The 16520-nt window shown below is 33.5% G+C and overlaps 1 protein-coding gene across 4 annotated transcripts in view; it reads left to right on the top strand.

Moving 5' to 3' along the window:
* FASTKD1 (FAST kinase domains 1) overlaps positions 1-16520 on the top strand; it is a 47108-nt gene that overhangs the window by 16842 nt on the left and 13746 nt on the right. For 2 of the 4 annotated variants that reach the window (XM_015085923.3, XM_053215243.1), the window contains exons 4-8: positions 4143-4268; positions 7106-7504; positions 9250-9360; positions 10463-10594; positions 15033-15519. In XM_015085923.3, the coding sequence (XP_014941409.3) occupies positions 4143-4268; positions 7106-7504; positions 9250-9360; positions 10463-10594; positions 15033-15519 (1255 nt within the window). The remainder of the gene's footprint in view (positions 1-4142; positions 4269-7105; positions 7505-9249; positions 9361-10462; positions 10595-15032; positions 15520-16520) is intronic. The other 2 variants (XM_015085930.3, XM_027055542.2) reach the window with 2 other exon arrangements.

Below are 16520 nucleotides of genomic sequence, written 5' to 3'. Positions count from 1 at the left end.
CTAAAGTTTGTATGGAACTACAAAACAAAACTGGAGGTATCACAATTCCAGATTTCAAGTTATATTACAAAACAGTAGTAATTAAAACACTATGGTACTGGCATGAAACTAGACACATAGATAAATGCAATAGAACAGAAAATCCAGAAATAAATTCACAATTATATGATCAATTAATCTTCAACAAAGGAGGAATGAATATACAATGGGAAACAGATAATCTCTTCAACAAATGATGTTGGGAAAATTGGACAGCCACATGCAAAAGAATGAAATTGGCTTACTTTCTCTCCCCATACACCAAACTAAATGCAATGCATTAAAAACCTAAACGTGAGGCCTGAAGCCATACAAATCCTTGAAGAGAGCACAAGCAGTAATTTCTCTGACGTTGGCCACAGCAACATTTTTCTAGATACATCTCCTAAGACAAGGGAAATAAAAGCAAAAATAAACTATTGGGACTACATAAAAACAAAAATTTTTCTTCATAGCAAAGGAAACAACAAAACTAAAAGGCAACCTACTGAATTGGAGAAGATTTTTGCAAATGACATATCCCATAAAGGGTTAGTATCCAAAATACATAAAGAACTGATACAACTCAACACCCAAAGAACAAATAATCTAACTAAAAAATGGGCAAAGGACATGAACAGATATTTCTACAAAGAAGACATCCAGATGGTCAACAGACACATGAAATGATGCTCAACATCACTCATCAGGGAAATGGCAAATCAAAACTACAATGAGATAACACCTCACATGTGTCAGACTGGCTAAAATCAACTACACAAGAAACAACAGGTGTTGTTGAAGATGTGGAGAAAAGGGAATCCTCTTGCACTTTTGGTAGGAATGTAAACTTATGCAGCCACTGTGGAAAACAGTATGGAGGTTCCTCAAAAAATAAAAAAATAGAATGGCCCTTTGATCCAGTAATTGCATTACTGGGTATTTACCCCAAAATACAAAAACACTAATTCAAAGGCATACACGCACCTGAATGTTTATAGCAGCATTATTTACAATAGCCAAACTATGGAAGCAGCCCAAGTGTCCATCAATAGATGAATGGTAAAAAAGATGTGGTGTGTGTATATATACAATGGAATATTATTCAATCACAAAAAATAATGAAATCTTACCATTTGCCACAGCATTGATGGAGCTAGAGAGTATAATGCTAAGTGAAATAGTCAGAGAAAGACAAATACCATATGATCTATCTTGTATATGGAATTTAAGAAACAAAACAAATGAGCAAAGGAAACAAAAAAAAAAGACAAACCAAGAAACAGACTGTTAACCAGGGAAACAAACAGGTGGTTACCAGAAGGGAGGTGAGTGGGGGGGATGGCTGAAATAGGTAATGGAGATTAAAAAGTAAAAAACAAAACCAAAAAACTCTTAGGAGAACAACTCTCCTAAACCAATCAGAAACCTACAGCAGAAAGGAAAGAATTGACTAAAATACAGAAGAAACAATATATTTATCTGTAGACAGAGGAGCAGGCTTTTCACTGGTTATTAATTATTATCCCATCTCATGCCCTTTAGCATATTGCTTCTTAAAACATAAACCGTGATAAATTCTTACAATTGTGGTTATGTATGGATGAGCTCTAGTGGGCCTTTGTTATATGGGCTGGATTAGGTTAAACAGGATCGAACAGCTCTTTGGGTCGAGAAACTCTACGTTCATTTACTGCATTGTGCTCTTAGTAAATCTCATTTAACCCATTGTCTCATAAACCCATTGTCTTCTCATCCTCCATTTTTTTATTCTCTTTATCTGTAATATCTTTTATTGAGAATAAGGAAAATAATATTATTTCTATTATGAGCAGTATAAACTACTGGATCTTTAGGGTTAAATTTGGTCATTATTGACAATAACTCAAAACTTTTTATTTTTCTTTACAGCAACATTGTAATGTGTATTATGCAGCTTGAACAAATCACTTGTAAAATACTTTTTTTGTTTTTCCATTAAACAGTTAAATTACAAATGTACGATTGTACTTCCAAGTCAATTAGACTTAATTTTTTTTTCCATTTCAAAATAGCTTAGAATATTTTATTCTATGTTTTTATATTTAGCAATACTTTTATTTTTGCATGATAATATAGGAAAAGTTTTAAAGCTAATTTGTATTCCACATATAGAATTTTTAATAGTGTCATAAAATACATATTAACTTATGATTTTTATAGTCTGTAGCCTATGATATTAATTTTTTGTTATATTAGTTGTTAATGATTTTGCTAAAATATTTATAAATGTTATATAAATATAATTCATAATGATTCAAATAGGATGTATTGTTATGAATTAGCACTATATGATGGATCATACCAAGGGTAAACAGCATGTATTTGAAATTCAAATTTATAAATCTATTGTGAAAGATTTTAAACATTTATAAAACTAGAGACATTAGTATAATGAACTCCCATGTACTGATCATCCAGCTTCAACAACTACCAACATAAAGCAGTCTTGTTTTATCTAGGTCACCTCCCATTTTCTCCCTACCCCTCAGTATAGTTTAAATTGTATCATTTCATCTGTAAATACTTTAGTATGTATTTCTGGGAGATGAACTCTCTTTTAAAAATATATATAATCGCTGGGCACCTGAGTGGCTTAGTTGGTTAAATGTCCAACTCTTGATCTCAGCTCAGGTCTTGATCTCAGGGTTGTGAGTTTAAGCCTTATGTTGGGCTTCATGCTGGGCATGAAGCCTACTTAATAAAAAAAAAAAAGAGTGAAAAATAAGAGTAAAAAAATTGAAATCTAGGTATAATCATTAATAAAAAAATACATAATCACAATAGCATCATCACTATGAAAAATACATAATAATTCCTTAATATCACCTAATACCTGGTCTGTGTTCAGATTTGCTTGATTGCTCTATAAAGGTCTTTTTATAGACAATTTGTTTAAGTCAGTATCCAAACAAGATTCACACATTATATTTTGTTGCTTTGTCTCAAGTGTCTCTCTCTCATTTTGTGAGTAAGCATTAGATTGAAGAATATCATCATATTACAATAATCCAAAGTGTACAACTTGATGAATTTTCACATACTGATCACTTCTGTGTAATATTAACAAGATCATAAATAGAACATCACTAGTTGCCCAGAAGTTCCCTTCATGTTTTCTCCAGGCACATCCCCTACCATGAGGATAACTGTTATGTTGACTTTTATTTATTATTTTAAATGTTTATTTATTTATTTTGAGAGAGAGAGAGAGAAAGGCAGAGAGAGGGAGAGAGAGAATCCCAAGCAGGCTCTGATGTCAGTGCAGAGCCCAATGTGGAGATTGATCTAACAAACCAAGATCATGACCTGACCCAAAAGAGTTGGACGCCCAACTGGCTGAGCCACCCAGGCATCCCTGTCTTGACTTTTAATACCATAAATTAGTTTTGTTTTTATAGGAATGGAAGCCTATAGTATATTCTCTTATGTCTAGTTCAGTTTGCTTAATATGCTTTGAAGAGTCCCTCATGATGTTGCATGATTCAGTCATTTGTTCTTTTTTTATTGCTGTGTAGTATTTTATGAATATGTACAATTTATCTGTTGTACTTTTGATAAATATTTAGATTGTTTGCAGTTTTTTACTCTTACATATTGTGCTGCTGTGGACTTTCTTCTGCTTGTCTTAGTGAAGTCAGAGTCTTGTTTTTTTTTTTCCCCAAGAGTCTTAAAATCTGTAACAACTCTTCTTTCCTCTCTTTTGTCTTGCCATTCACTTGTTGAAGAAACAGGATTATTTTTCCTATAGAAAAATTCTGGAGTTTTTTACAGCATGGTTGTAGCAGTGGTTGTTTTGTTACTGTTCAGCCTTGTGTTGAAATTGTTCTGTCACCTCAAAAAATTAATAAGTGATTCAAATAATTTTGTGATTTTTCCCTTTTAAAAATATTCCAAAGGTATCTGACTTTTTAATTGTTACTTTTATAATAATAAATAATCAACATTTTAGAAACATTTCTTTTATATTCATAATGTGTTAGTAGTATATTAGTACTTTTGATTGCTTTTTATTTTATAACTGTGTATCGTGTTTTAAGTGAAAGTAAATAGTAATGATCTCCTTTGTATATTTCTTTTCATAGGTTTGATATTAATATGCTATCAAAATTTTCCTTTTGCCTAGCAAATCAACATTTATATTTCAGTCCATTAATGGGAAAAATAGCTGATATTGTACACAGGAAACTGGAAACCATAGAGGACTTAAGGTAAATTTATTTTAGGTAAATATGTGGTTGGAGAGGTTCTGGGCTTTGGATGCATATACACTTAGATTGCCACTTCTTACCTATGTGACTTTAATCTCTTGAAACTTTAGTGTCCTTATCTATAAAATAGTACTACTGGGGCACCTGGGTGGCTTAGTCAGCTAAGTGTCTGACTTCAGCTCAGGTCATGATCTCGTGGTTTATGAGTTCGAGCCCTGTGTTGAGCTCTGTGCTGACAGCTTGGAGCCTGGAGCCTGCTTCAGCCTGCCTCTCCCCTGCTCACCCTCTGTCTCTCTCTCAAAAATAAATAAACATTTAAAAAATTAAAAAAAAATAGTACTACCTTGCATCTACTTTGCAATGTTGCTGTGGGAAAGTGTAAACATGATATTGTTTACACATGTAAATGTAACATGATATTGTTGAGATCTGTGAAAGATTTGAGATTTTACTTTACTTGCAAGCTAACCAGTTTGCCTGCCCTCAATGATCTCATTTAACCTTAATTACCTTCCCAAAGACCCTGTCTCCAAATACAGTTACATTGGAGGTTAGGACTTTAATATATGGAGCTTGGGGGAGGACACAGTTCAGTCTATAGCATACATCAGTGTCCATAGCAGCATTAGTTCGAATAGTCAAAAGGTAGAAATAACCTAAATGTCCATTTGATTGATGAATGGACAGTCAAAATGTGGTATATACCTACAATGGGATATTATTTAGCTTTAAAAAGGAAGGAAATTCTGACACATGCTACATGGATGACATTATACTGAGTGAAATAAGCCAGATACAAGAGGACAAATACTATGATTCCACTTATATGAACTCCTAAAGTAGTCAAATTCATAAAAATAGAAAGTAGAATGGTTATTGCTAAGGGCTGGCGGGGGTAAAGAATTGAGAGTTACTGTTCAAATGGCCAAGGAGTTTTAGTTTGAGAAGATGAAAAAGTCTTATAGGTAGGTGGTGGTAATAGTTGCATAACAATGTGAAAATATTTATTATCACTGAATGGTATGATTAAAAATGTTTAAAATGGTAGGGGCACCTGGCTGGTTCAGTTGGTTAAGTGTCCAACTTCGGCTCAGCTCATGATCTCACCGTTTGTGGGTTCGAGCCCCACGTTGGGTTCTGTGCTGACAGCTCAGAGCCGGGAGCTTGTTTTGGATTCTGTGTCTCCCTCTCTTTCTGCCTCTCCTCTGCTTGTGCTCTGTCTCTCTCTCTCTCTCTCTCTCTCTCTCTCTCTCAAAAATAAACATTAAAATAATGGTGGTATATTTTACACCATTACAGTGGTATATTTTATGCTCTCTCTGTTTTCACGCCCATACACCAAAGTAGCTTGTAAAAGCCGAGACAATTAAAATCAGTGTAAATTTTTTTAAGTGTAAAAAATTCCTATAGACTCCATTGAGAATCTAGTCAAATCCTTGGACATTTCCCTACTCCAAACTACAATTGCAAATAAAATATACAGTTTTAAAAAATCATTTCAGGGGGTTTTATGGTTAAGTGAAATAGCAATGATAGGTTACTAATTAATGTTAGCATTAAACATTTGAGTAGGGAAGCCAGAGATTGTACAACTGAGTTTTTTAATTTAATATAAAAATTTTTATTTAAGTTTGTTTATATTAGAGAGAGAGAGAGACAGAGAGAGTGAATGGGGGAAGGGCAGAGAGAGAGGGAGAGGGAGAATCCCAAACCGGCTCCACACTGTCAGCACATAGCCCAATGTGGGGCTTGAACTCACCAACCATGAGATCATGACTAGAACCAAAACCAAGAGTCGGATGCTTAATGGACTGAGCCACCTAGGCGCCTCACAACTGGGTTTTTAAAATATGTTTTATTGAAAATGTTGAAGAAATTTGGAAACAAAAATAAATGTAAATAATTTCCCTATCCTAATGATTGAGATATTTTTATATTTACATTTTCATGTCTTTTCTGTAGATGTTTTCTAATGATCATCTCCAAACATTTGTTATATGTATTTTACATTTTGCATTCCTTATTCATTTTGGGTACATTATGATGCTTTATATTTGTAGTTTTCTGATTTTTTTTTTTTTAAATCAGCTCCACACCCAGCATAGAGCCCAATGTGGGGCTTGAACTCATGACCCTGAGATCAAGACCTGAGCTGAGATAAAGAGTTTGGATGCTTAACTGACTGAGCCACTCAGGCTCAGTTTTTGTATTGTGTAACACCTGCGTTTTGAAAGCAGGAACTTCACCTTTGTAATTTTGATGTCTTCCTTAATAACTGGAAGAGTTATGTTCCTTAAAAGTATTTTTTGGTGAAGAAATATTAAATGCTGCCAGAAGTTCAGTACTTACTGTCATATATTGCTATCTGTCTAGCATGAGGCATTAAAAAATACGAAATAATTTATTAGTAAGAAACATTTTGCCAAGATTTTTTTTTTAGTAAGACACAGATATACAGAGAGAGGGGCAACAAAGCGAAGTCTACTTCCAAAAATATAAAATGAGACTTTTAATGGTGCATTCATAGGCAATTGGTCCAAAGTGATTTCTGAGTGAATTTCACTGAAATATTTTCCTTCAAGGCAGTTATCTATAGATGAGATATTATACACACTTAACAAAAGATATTATTTCGATGTTTTTTGTTTTGTTTTGTTTTAAATCTAAAGGCATTTAATTACTAGATGTGTGTTCAAGTCCCATAAGTAAAGGAAAAATTTTGTGGTATAAAACCTGTAATATTTTAACTAGTTCTCTTCCATATCTAATCATTTAGTCTTAGAATTGTTTTTTATTCTTAAATAATGTAAAAATCTTTGCATTTGTTTCCTTTTTAGGTCCTTGTCTATATTGATGGTCAACATATCTTCTTTAATATCACAACATTTTCAAGACCAATTAGTGAACAAAACAGAACATCTTTTTGATACCATAGATTCTTCCCAGGTCAACGTTGCAAGAAGAATAGTAAAATTTCTTCGAAATATTAAATATAGTTATTACCCACTATTAGAAAGGTGTAATACGGTATTTTTAAGCAATATGAACCACCTTGATTTGGACTCCATCAGTAAAATACTTAGTCTATACCACTCTCTACAGTTTCATAGTTTTGAATTTGTTAAAATGGCTAAAAAGAGGCTAACTGAAATGATTTCTCTGTTCAATCACCCTCATAGCTTTGTAAAACTGTTTGTAGCATTGGGACCCATGGCAGGACCTGAAGAAAAGGAACAGTAAGTTTGGCTAAAAATGCTTTGTTTTTCTTGTTGAGACTCTATGGGGCCTTGCAAGCTTAGACCTCCTTGCAGTTCTAGAAGGCACAGATGTCACCCCCATGCAGTCCTGGAAGGGAGAATGATCTCTTATGTCTGCTCCTTGATGCTTTCTCTGAATGTTCTAATTTACATCTCTACTGCTAAATTCTACTGCTAGTCTACTGCTAAATTCTGAGAAAGGGCCAATGACTTCCTGGTGGTGGCGAACCCAAAGGATGAGGGAGATGGATATTCTCTGTGGAGAATGCCGCTTAAGTGCTTTTATTCTCCCTTCCTGGGCCATTTGATAGGCTTTACACACAGGTATAAGACTCTCCCACCCCCAGTATAGGGTGTGGAATGTTCAGAATTATATTAGTGCTAACAATGGACCATTCTGTGCTTTGTGATCCTCACATTTGTCATCAAAGGCATTTCTTAAGCACCTTGGTAAGCGTTCCCTTGCTAGGTTGGAGTGAATTTTATCTATCTCCTATCTTTAAAAAATTTCCAGTTTTGCCTGACACTGATGTAGATAGGACTATTTCAGATATAAAGATGAGCAAACATTAAGTTAATGAATGATTACTAGGCATGAGCCAAGAGATAAGTATGATTAGTAGGTTCAGTTAAGCAGGGGTTCCAGGAGTTGCATAATAGAGGTATCTGCATCATTATTACTCTGTTAGCAAAGGACACACAGAGTTTTAATTTTAAGAGTCCTGTGAATTATATGAAGACATTTAAGACATTTTAAGAGACTGTATGAAGATGGGAACAAGATGGCTACTTAAAAAGCTTTTATTGGAATTTTATTTTTTAATTATTTATTTTTGGTCACTAAGTACTGTTGGAATCTCATATTCTAAAGCAGTACAGAAGTTGAATTTAACTGGGTCCCTGCCTTCAAGCAGTTTATATTCCAATTGGAAGGATAGAAATGTATATATAATTGAATTGCATAAATACCACGATACTGCAATATAGTTATGAATAAGTACTCAAATTAGTGATTATAGATAGTAGACAGGAAAATGAAAGAAAAATATAGAGACAATAAATGACTGGGCAAAGCTTTGAGGAGAAGCTGGATTTGAAAGTGTTTGATAAGGTTGATGAAAAGGATGGTATAGAGCTATCCAATATGAATAATTCTAAATTATTCTAAAAGATACAGTTATATATAGATAGTTGTATTAGTGTGCAATTTTGGATGGTTTCAAAATGGGTCATCTTTGTAAATTTTCAGTTTATAGTGTCACAGCAAGTATTTAGTAGGTAAGATTTCTGTTAATATGCAGGTATATTGACTTCCTGATCAGATCTTACTCAATTTAGAATAATTGGGATATTGTTAGAATGCCAATTTTTAGTTCTTTAGCTCTATAGTCCTGAATTTCACTGGATTATTGTATTTTATAATCATTATAACTTTATCTTATTTGAAAATCAGTTTAAAAACCTTTTGTCTTTATTTTTTAAGAGACAGTTTAAGATTAGATTGTACTGAAGCCTAATTCCTTTGATGAAAACAGTATATTTTTCTTTATTCAATTATATTTATATTATCCCCTATTAGGTGGGGAGAAAATTGGAATTATATATAGAATTCAGTTTTTGTTTATATTTTTTTGTTACCTCAGAACTGTTATTTAAAAAAAAACACAAAACTTTCATAGGCTTCATCAGTTATTCAACATAAAAATATTTTTCTTTTCTTCTAGACTTAAATCAACTATATTATTAATGTCAGAGGAGCTAACCAGCCAGCAAGCCTTGGCAGTGATGGGAGCAATGGAAGAAATGGAAAGCAGAAATTCACATCTGAATAAAAAGTAGTCTTTCCTGAAATTCATGGCCTTATCTTTAGTTGTCATTCATAAGTAACTATTTTTTTTTTTTGAGGATGCCTTATTTTTTTTCTATAATTTAGCTGTTGGTTTTGAAGAAATAAGGAATTAACACTTAAGGCATTGTTTATTAAATAGCTTGTTTTTTAAGGTAGAGATTTTTAAATTGTCTATAGTATTTTTCACTTCATTTGCTGCTATTGTTATTCTCAAGCCAGAACATTTTAGTCTTGGAAAGTGGAGGGCATCTATGTGAACTTGATTTGTTTCATACCACAGTTGTTACCTTGAAATCATACCTCCATATATTGTCTTTCTTTTACTTGAAATTTAAGAAAAAAAAAAATACATAGTTCAGATATATACTTAATGTTCTATTATCAATTATATGTTCCTTTTTAAAGTATTCCTTATGCCCCATTTCTTGGCACATTTCTCATTGTTTTTAATCAGTTCCATTAGAGGGCCAGTGGATTTAAGGAAGAGAATTAAATCAGTTTTGCTAATTGTTAGTAAATCCTGATAAAGATTTCTTTTGGGGGAAGATGTGGAATTTGATGGCTGTTTTCTGAGTTCTTTTTAATTTAGAAAGTGAAACCTTATGCTTTTCCCTGCTATTATTATTTTTTAAATATTTATTTATTTATTTTGAGAGAGAGTGAGAGACAGAGAGAGAGAGAGAGAGAGAGAGAGAGAGAGGGAGAGAGAGAGAATTCTCACACAAGTAGGGAAAGGGCAGAGAGAGAGGGAGTCAGTGTAGAGCCGGCGTGGGGCTCAAACTCACGAACCACGACATCATGACTAGAGCCGAAATCGAGTGAGATGCTTAACTGAGCAATCAAGGCGCCCTCCTCCTCTTACTATTAATAATTAAATATTATTTCATTCACACTTCATTGATAGCTCTTATATCATTCTATTTTGTTGTTTACATTTCTGTCACCTTCTTGAGACAGCTGTTCAAGAACAGAAAACCTTATTTTATTCATTCCTCTAAAGCAGTGTATGTCTGGCATGAAAGAGCTCCTCAGTAAATGTTTAATAAATAAGTGAATGAATTTTTAATATATTTTATCATTCTTTTTAGAATTGCTTCAATTCTGCATAAACATTTGGATAACTATAAACCGATAGAATTATTGAAGATAACTCGAGCACTGATTTTTCTCCATTTTCAAAACAAAGAGCTTTTTGTGAAACTCAGAGAATTACTGCATAGGTAAGGTTAAAATCAAAGTGTTTATTTTATAATCTAGACTCAACATCTGTTTTGCTTGATTACGTAGAGAGTTGGAACTTTTGGAGGCAGAATTAAGTGGCTTATTATTTAAAATGTTAACACACTTGTCTCCTCCAATACCCATTTTGCAAGTGCTCATGCTTGGTATATTTTGAAATGAAGCCAGTAGGGCGAGGAGTTCCCTAGGGCATGAATAACGGCAAAAGCCAAGGCATTTTCCTTTCATGCAGGAATAGAATAACTACGAAAAATTGGAGCTGCCCAACAAGGCAAAACTCCATTTGGGAGCATTCATATTTAGGGGACTTCAGTCTGCTTACTTGCCTATTTTAAGGCATGTTAGATTGTCTTACGACATATTAAATTTTTTAAATTTCTACTTTTTAAAATAAGATATTAAGAATAATATTACTTACAAAAGCATTTTTGTATATAATTTAACATTTTCTGCTTTTCTATGGATATAACATTTGTATTTCAACTAGGAAGTTAGTTTTCCATTGATGTTTATGGAAATGGAGCCAAAATGGAGTTTTCCATTAAAATTTTTTTTATTTTAATGATCAGAATAATGTCTTGAGTGAAACTAAAGCTAGATTAATCTTTTTCTCCTCCATTTTTCTATACTAGTTTGATTTAGTTTGATTCCTGGAAGACCAGACATGGGATTCTATGCGATTAATCAAAAGACTGGCACGTAGTTCAAAATGATTTTTATTATAATAAAGGTATATGCTGCTAAGGTTAAGAAGGATTTGAACTGAAGAATAAGAGGTGGCACTTTATCAGGTGAAAATTTAGCTTAATAGGTATGTTAGTAGAAAGTTCACTCTTTTCTTGAAGAAATAACTTCCTTCTTATCAAGGTATTAATATGCAGGATTATTGTTTCCTCACCCTTTTCACATATAGCATGGACTTTTATTAGCCTCTGAATGAAGAATTTTATGTTCTAAATTACCATAAACTGACCCAGGGGCATGGTTTATTTGGTCTGCACAATGTTTTTTAAAAAGTTAAATTATAGAATACCGTTTGCCTCTAGGTATGTTAACAGAAAAATAAGAGCAGAAGTGCGATCATACAAGGGGATTCCACTTTACCTGTGATGTTTTATTTCCTTTATAGAATGACTTGAAGCAAATATGACAATGTTAAAATTTAGTAACTCCGAGTAGGGATGGCCCTTATATGTCTCTGTAATTTAAAATTTTATCCAAACCCTAATTGGGAGATGTTGTATGAAAATCATTGGTGCTCACTTTCCCCTATTTCAGTGCAAGCAATATTAAGTAGATGTTAGAAGGAACACAATTTAATTGAACTATTCGCATAGATGTTTATATAAATAGCTCCTGAAACCATTCAGAGAACACAGGGAATTGATTTACTAGAATAATGTTGGTTTTTGGTGGCTTTTTTTTTTTTTCTTTTACTATATTGAAATGTAATGTACATTTCTCCTCATTACTCTGCTTCCCCTGTCTCCCAGATTAACTGCTACACTTAGTTCTAACTGCATGGATTAGTTTTGCCTATTTTGTGTCTGGCTTCTTTTGGCTCAATATTATGTTTATGAGATTTACCCATGTTTTTGTTGTATGGTATTCTCTTTGTAAGAATATAACAAAAATATTTTTATTCATTCTATAGGCGGTGGATATTTTATTTCCAGTTTTTGGCTATTATGAATAGTGCTGTTATGAATATCCTCATACATATCTCTTAGTAGATATATGTATGCACTTCTGTAGATATTTACCAAGGATTGTAATTGTTGGTTCATAGATTAAATATATGTTCATCCTCAGTAGATCCTGGTAAATGGTTTTCTAGAGTATCTGTACCAGTTTATATTCCCACCAGCAGAATGTGAACATTCCTATTCCATGTCCCTGCCAACACTTGTATATTTTTATTTTCTAACTTTAGCCATACAGGTGGGTATGTGGTGATATTGTAAGTGAACACACATGCACATGTAAGTTTTGGAATTTGAGGAACTATTTCCAGGAAAAACATCAAGTGGAGGTTGAAGAGATTGTATCTGTTGGGAGTTTACTTTTAGACAAGTATCACAAGGTTGGCAAATATTGAGAGTTCTATCTCCTAGGTCAATTCTGCAGACAGATAAAGTTTTTCCCTTTACATAAAAGGGTGTATTTATTTTTTGTGGCTCTAAGAATAAAATATTCATTTAGTACTAATTGAGTACCTACTTTGTGTCAGGCACTGGGCCAAACATTGTATAACAATTATTTTGGAAATTTTGGAAAATAGAAAAAAGTATAAAGAAGAAAATACAAATCATTCCTAAACTCATTCATCCACTGACAACAGTTTGTGATATATATACATTTGTGATAATACTTACACATGTGTGTATAAAATTTTTTCCCTCCACTATAGATGCTGGAGAGGATGTGGAGAAACGGGAACCCTCTTGCACTGTTGGTGGGAATGCAAACTGGTGCAGCCACTCTGGAAAACAGTGTGGAGGTTCCTCAGAAAATTAAAAATAGAACTACCCTATGACCCAGCAATAGCACTGCTAGGAATTTACCCAAGGGATACAGGAGTACTGATGCATAGGGGCACTTGTACCCCAATGTTTATAGCAGCACTCTCAACAATAGCCAAGTTATGGAAAGAGCCTAAATGTCCATCAACTGATGAATGGATAAAGAAATTGTGGTTTATATACACAATGGAGTACTACATGGCAATGAGAAAGAATGAAATATGGCCCCTTGTAGCAACATGGATGGAACTGGAGAGTGTGATGCTAAGTGAAATAAGCCATACAGAGAAAGACAGATACCATATGTTTTCACTCTTAGGCGGATCCTGAGAAACTTAACAGAAACCCATGGGGGAGGGGAAGGAAAAAAAAAAAAAAAGAGGTTCGAGAGGGAGAGAGCCAAAGCATAAGAGACTCTTAAAAACTGAGAACAAACTGAAGGTTGATGGGGGGTGGGAGGGAGGGGAGGGTGGGTGATGGGTATTGAGGAGGGCACCTTTTGGGATGAGCACTGGGTGTTGTATGGAAACCAATTTGACAATAAATTTCATATATTGAAAAAAAAATTTTTTGTCCCTCCTAGTTGAGATTAGTTTTGTATTCCCCCCCCCCCCCCTTAACCTTACCCACTTGGCATTTTCTCACATCATTTAGAACTATTTGTAAATCTTTTTAATGACTGGATATTACCTATCATATGACTGTATCATAATTCACTTAAGTGTTCCCTCATTGAATATTTAGTTTTTAAATTTTAGCCGTGTAAAAATATGATGAATTAACATAACACAAATCTTTTCTAGCATCTTATTTATTTTTCTTTCATAATCCTATATATTTAAAAAATTAAAAAAATTTTTAATGTTTATTTATTATTGAGAGAGAGAGTGAGAGAGACAGAGAATGAATGGGGGAGGGGCAGAGAGAGAGGGAGACACATAATCCAAAGCAGGCTTCAGGCTCTGAGCTGTCAGCCCAGAGCCCGATGCAGGGCTCGAACCCATGAACTGTGAGATCATGACTCAAGCCCAAGTTGGATGCTTAACCAACTGAGCCACCCAGGAGCCCCAAAATAGGTTCACATTTGCCCACATTTCAGTTTATTTTCTTAGTCTAGTTTCCTAGACAGGAATTGACCATGTCAAATGATATTGTTGCTTTTTAGGTTTAAAATGCCTGTGTTGATGCACCCTTTCTAGCACTGACTATTATGATTATTTTAATATGCTAATTTAATATTTTAAAAAGTAGCTCAACAACTTTGTTTTAATTTAGATTTGATTTTTTCTTCTAGTACGTCTAAGCCAAAAGAGTCTTTAAAAGTTCTCAGTTTTTTATTTGCAATTTAACAATTGCTGTCCTGGTGGCAAGACTCTTACTTTGGGGGTGAGACTGTTATCATGTGAATTTGGGGAAAAAGGAGTAGAAAATGGGGTCACTTGTATGTTCTGTGTTTTCTGTTTTTTTTAAGGTTGGACTTCCTATATAGCAGAAGTGGGAAGGGAACTAGTGTTACTGAGTGATCACAGTATGGCAGGGCCTGTGCTAGGTCATACCAGCTCCTGACAGGTCAGACCAAACTTTGAGCCCAAAATCTGTCACAAGCAACAGCACTGGAAACATTGTTCTGACACTGATCTTTGGTTTGCTAGGGACTATGGTTTCATTTTTGCGTAAAATATTTGGGATGTGCCTTAGAAAATCTTAGGACTTCTCTTAGTAATCCTTTGTGGACCTGTCATCTTTGAATTTATCTAACCCTTCTTTAACTTGTATTTTAAGCCTACCACATCTATTAATTATAATAATAATTATATATTCAGACTTTAAATATATTTCATTATTGTTGCTGATTTATTAATTTTGTTCTTTTCATTTTCTCCCCCTTCCTTTATAGTTATTTGAAAATTAGTGTTATACCTAGTGAGATTTCCATCCTGGTCTATGCCCTTTCCATTCTTCCATCTCCTTACCTAGATGAAGTGGAGATATCTCGAATTGAAGCAGTTTTACCACAATGTGACCTAACTGACTTGAATAGTTTCGCCACATCTGTTTTAAGATGGATTCATTATGATCGCACATATCTGGATAATACTACTGGGAAACAGCTGAAACTACTTCAAAAACTAGATCACTATGGTCTTCAGAGACTACAGAAGTGCACCAATTTGAATCTGTTATGGGAAGAACTTAAATCTTTAAAAGGAGACTGGTTTGCTGAGTCACTTCTTGAAGAAACAGTTGCTACTTTACACCGTTTGATGGATGAAATTAATTACAAAAATGTGGCTGAGATTGCATCTTTTCTTTCTAGAACTAACTACCTCAGTACTTTGCTACTTGATAGGATAGCTTCGGTGGTCCTTCAGCAGACTGAAAAGGTGAAATTGAGTTTTATGTAGTTGTCAGTTTCTAAAAGAATAAGTTCATCGTAAGTACTTTGAGAACTTAATTGGAATTTGAAGTTTAAAAATTAAATCCTAGTGTCTGGTGCCACAGTTTGTTCTTCCTCTAAAGTTTCTTCCTCCCGCAGTATAGATTTGGGGAGATTAGCAGTCATCTTTTGGTTCACTACAATGTTTTTAGGATCTGTAGTCAACTTTCATTGTCTAGAAGGAAATACTTAATAGTAGTTGTATTAGGAAATGGAGTATGAATGATTTTTATTTTCTTTTTATTTTCTATAATCCTGTAATATTACTTTTACTAAGAACGACTCCATTCAAAAGCCCAAATGTGAAAAATGAGAAAAATATAAGCTGTACACTGACTTGTGTATTCTTAAATTGTCAGTGTGTTTTCTTACAGATTTGTTTCTGGAACTTACTTGTAAAATGTTGCTTTTTGGATTATGTGAGAAGAAGCTCACTTATTAAAATCTCTTGTATATATCAGATAAGGCTTTTACTTATGAGACAATATTTCTCCCAAATTAAAATAAAAATCTGTTGTACCTGACAATCATTAAGTTTTGGATGAATGAGTGAATAATGAAATTAAAAAATGAATCAATGAAAGAAAAATAAATGCTAATGATTATAAACTAATTAGCTTCCTTAATTACATTATATGATGGGTCTCTATAATGCGCTGATAGGATGGAAATTAGTGATACTATTTCCTATTCATTTTAATGACTAATGAATCCTGGAATAGGTTTTACACCTAACAAAATTAATTTGTATTTTATCTGATTAATTTTTTCTGCGTTGATACTAGAGTTACTAGAAACTAGTGGTAGGATTAAGTAGATTATAGCAGGGTGGAAAAATTAATAAGTAGTGCCGCATTTATCATTTTACTGTAGGCATGTTCATTTAACTCTCAGCACGTTAGAAAAAGATTTCTACCCAAAATAATAATTAGGCTAAAATTTTGTTTT

This window comes from Acinonyx jubatus, chromosome C1 (assembly GCF_027475565.1).
Source record: "Acinonyx jubatus isolate Ajub_Pintada_27869175 chromosome C1, VMU_Ajub_asm_v1.0, whole genome shotgun sequence".
Taxonomy (NCBI): Eukaryota; Metazoa; Chordata; class Mammalia; order Carnivora; family Felidae; genus Acinonyx; species Acinonyx jubatus.
Note: the sequence above shows the minus strand (reverse complement) of the source record. Positions and strands in the feature narration are given on the sequence as shown.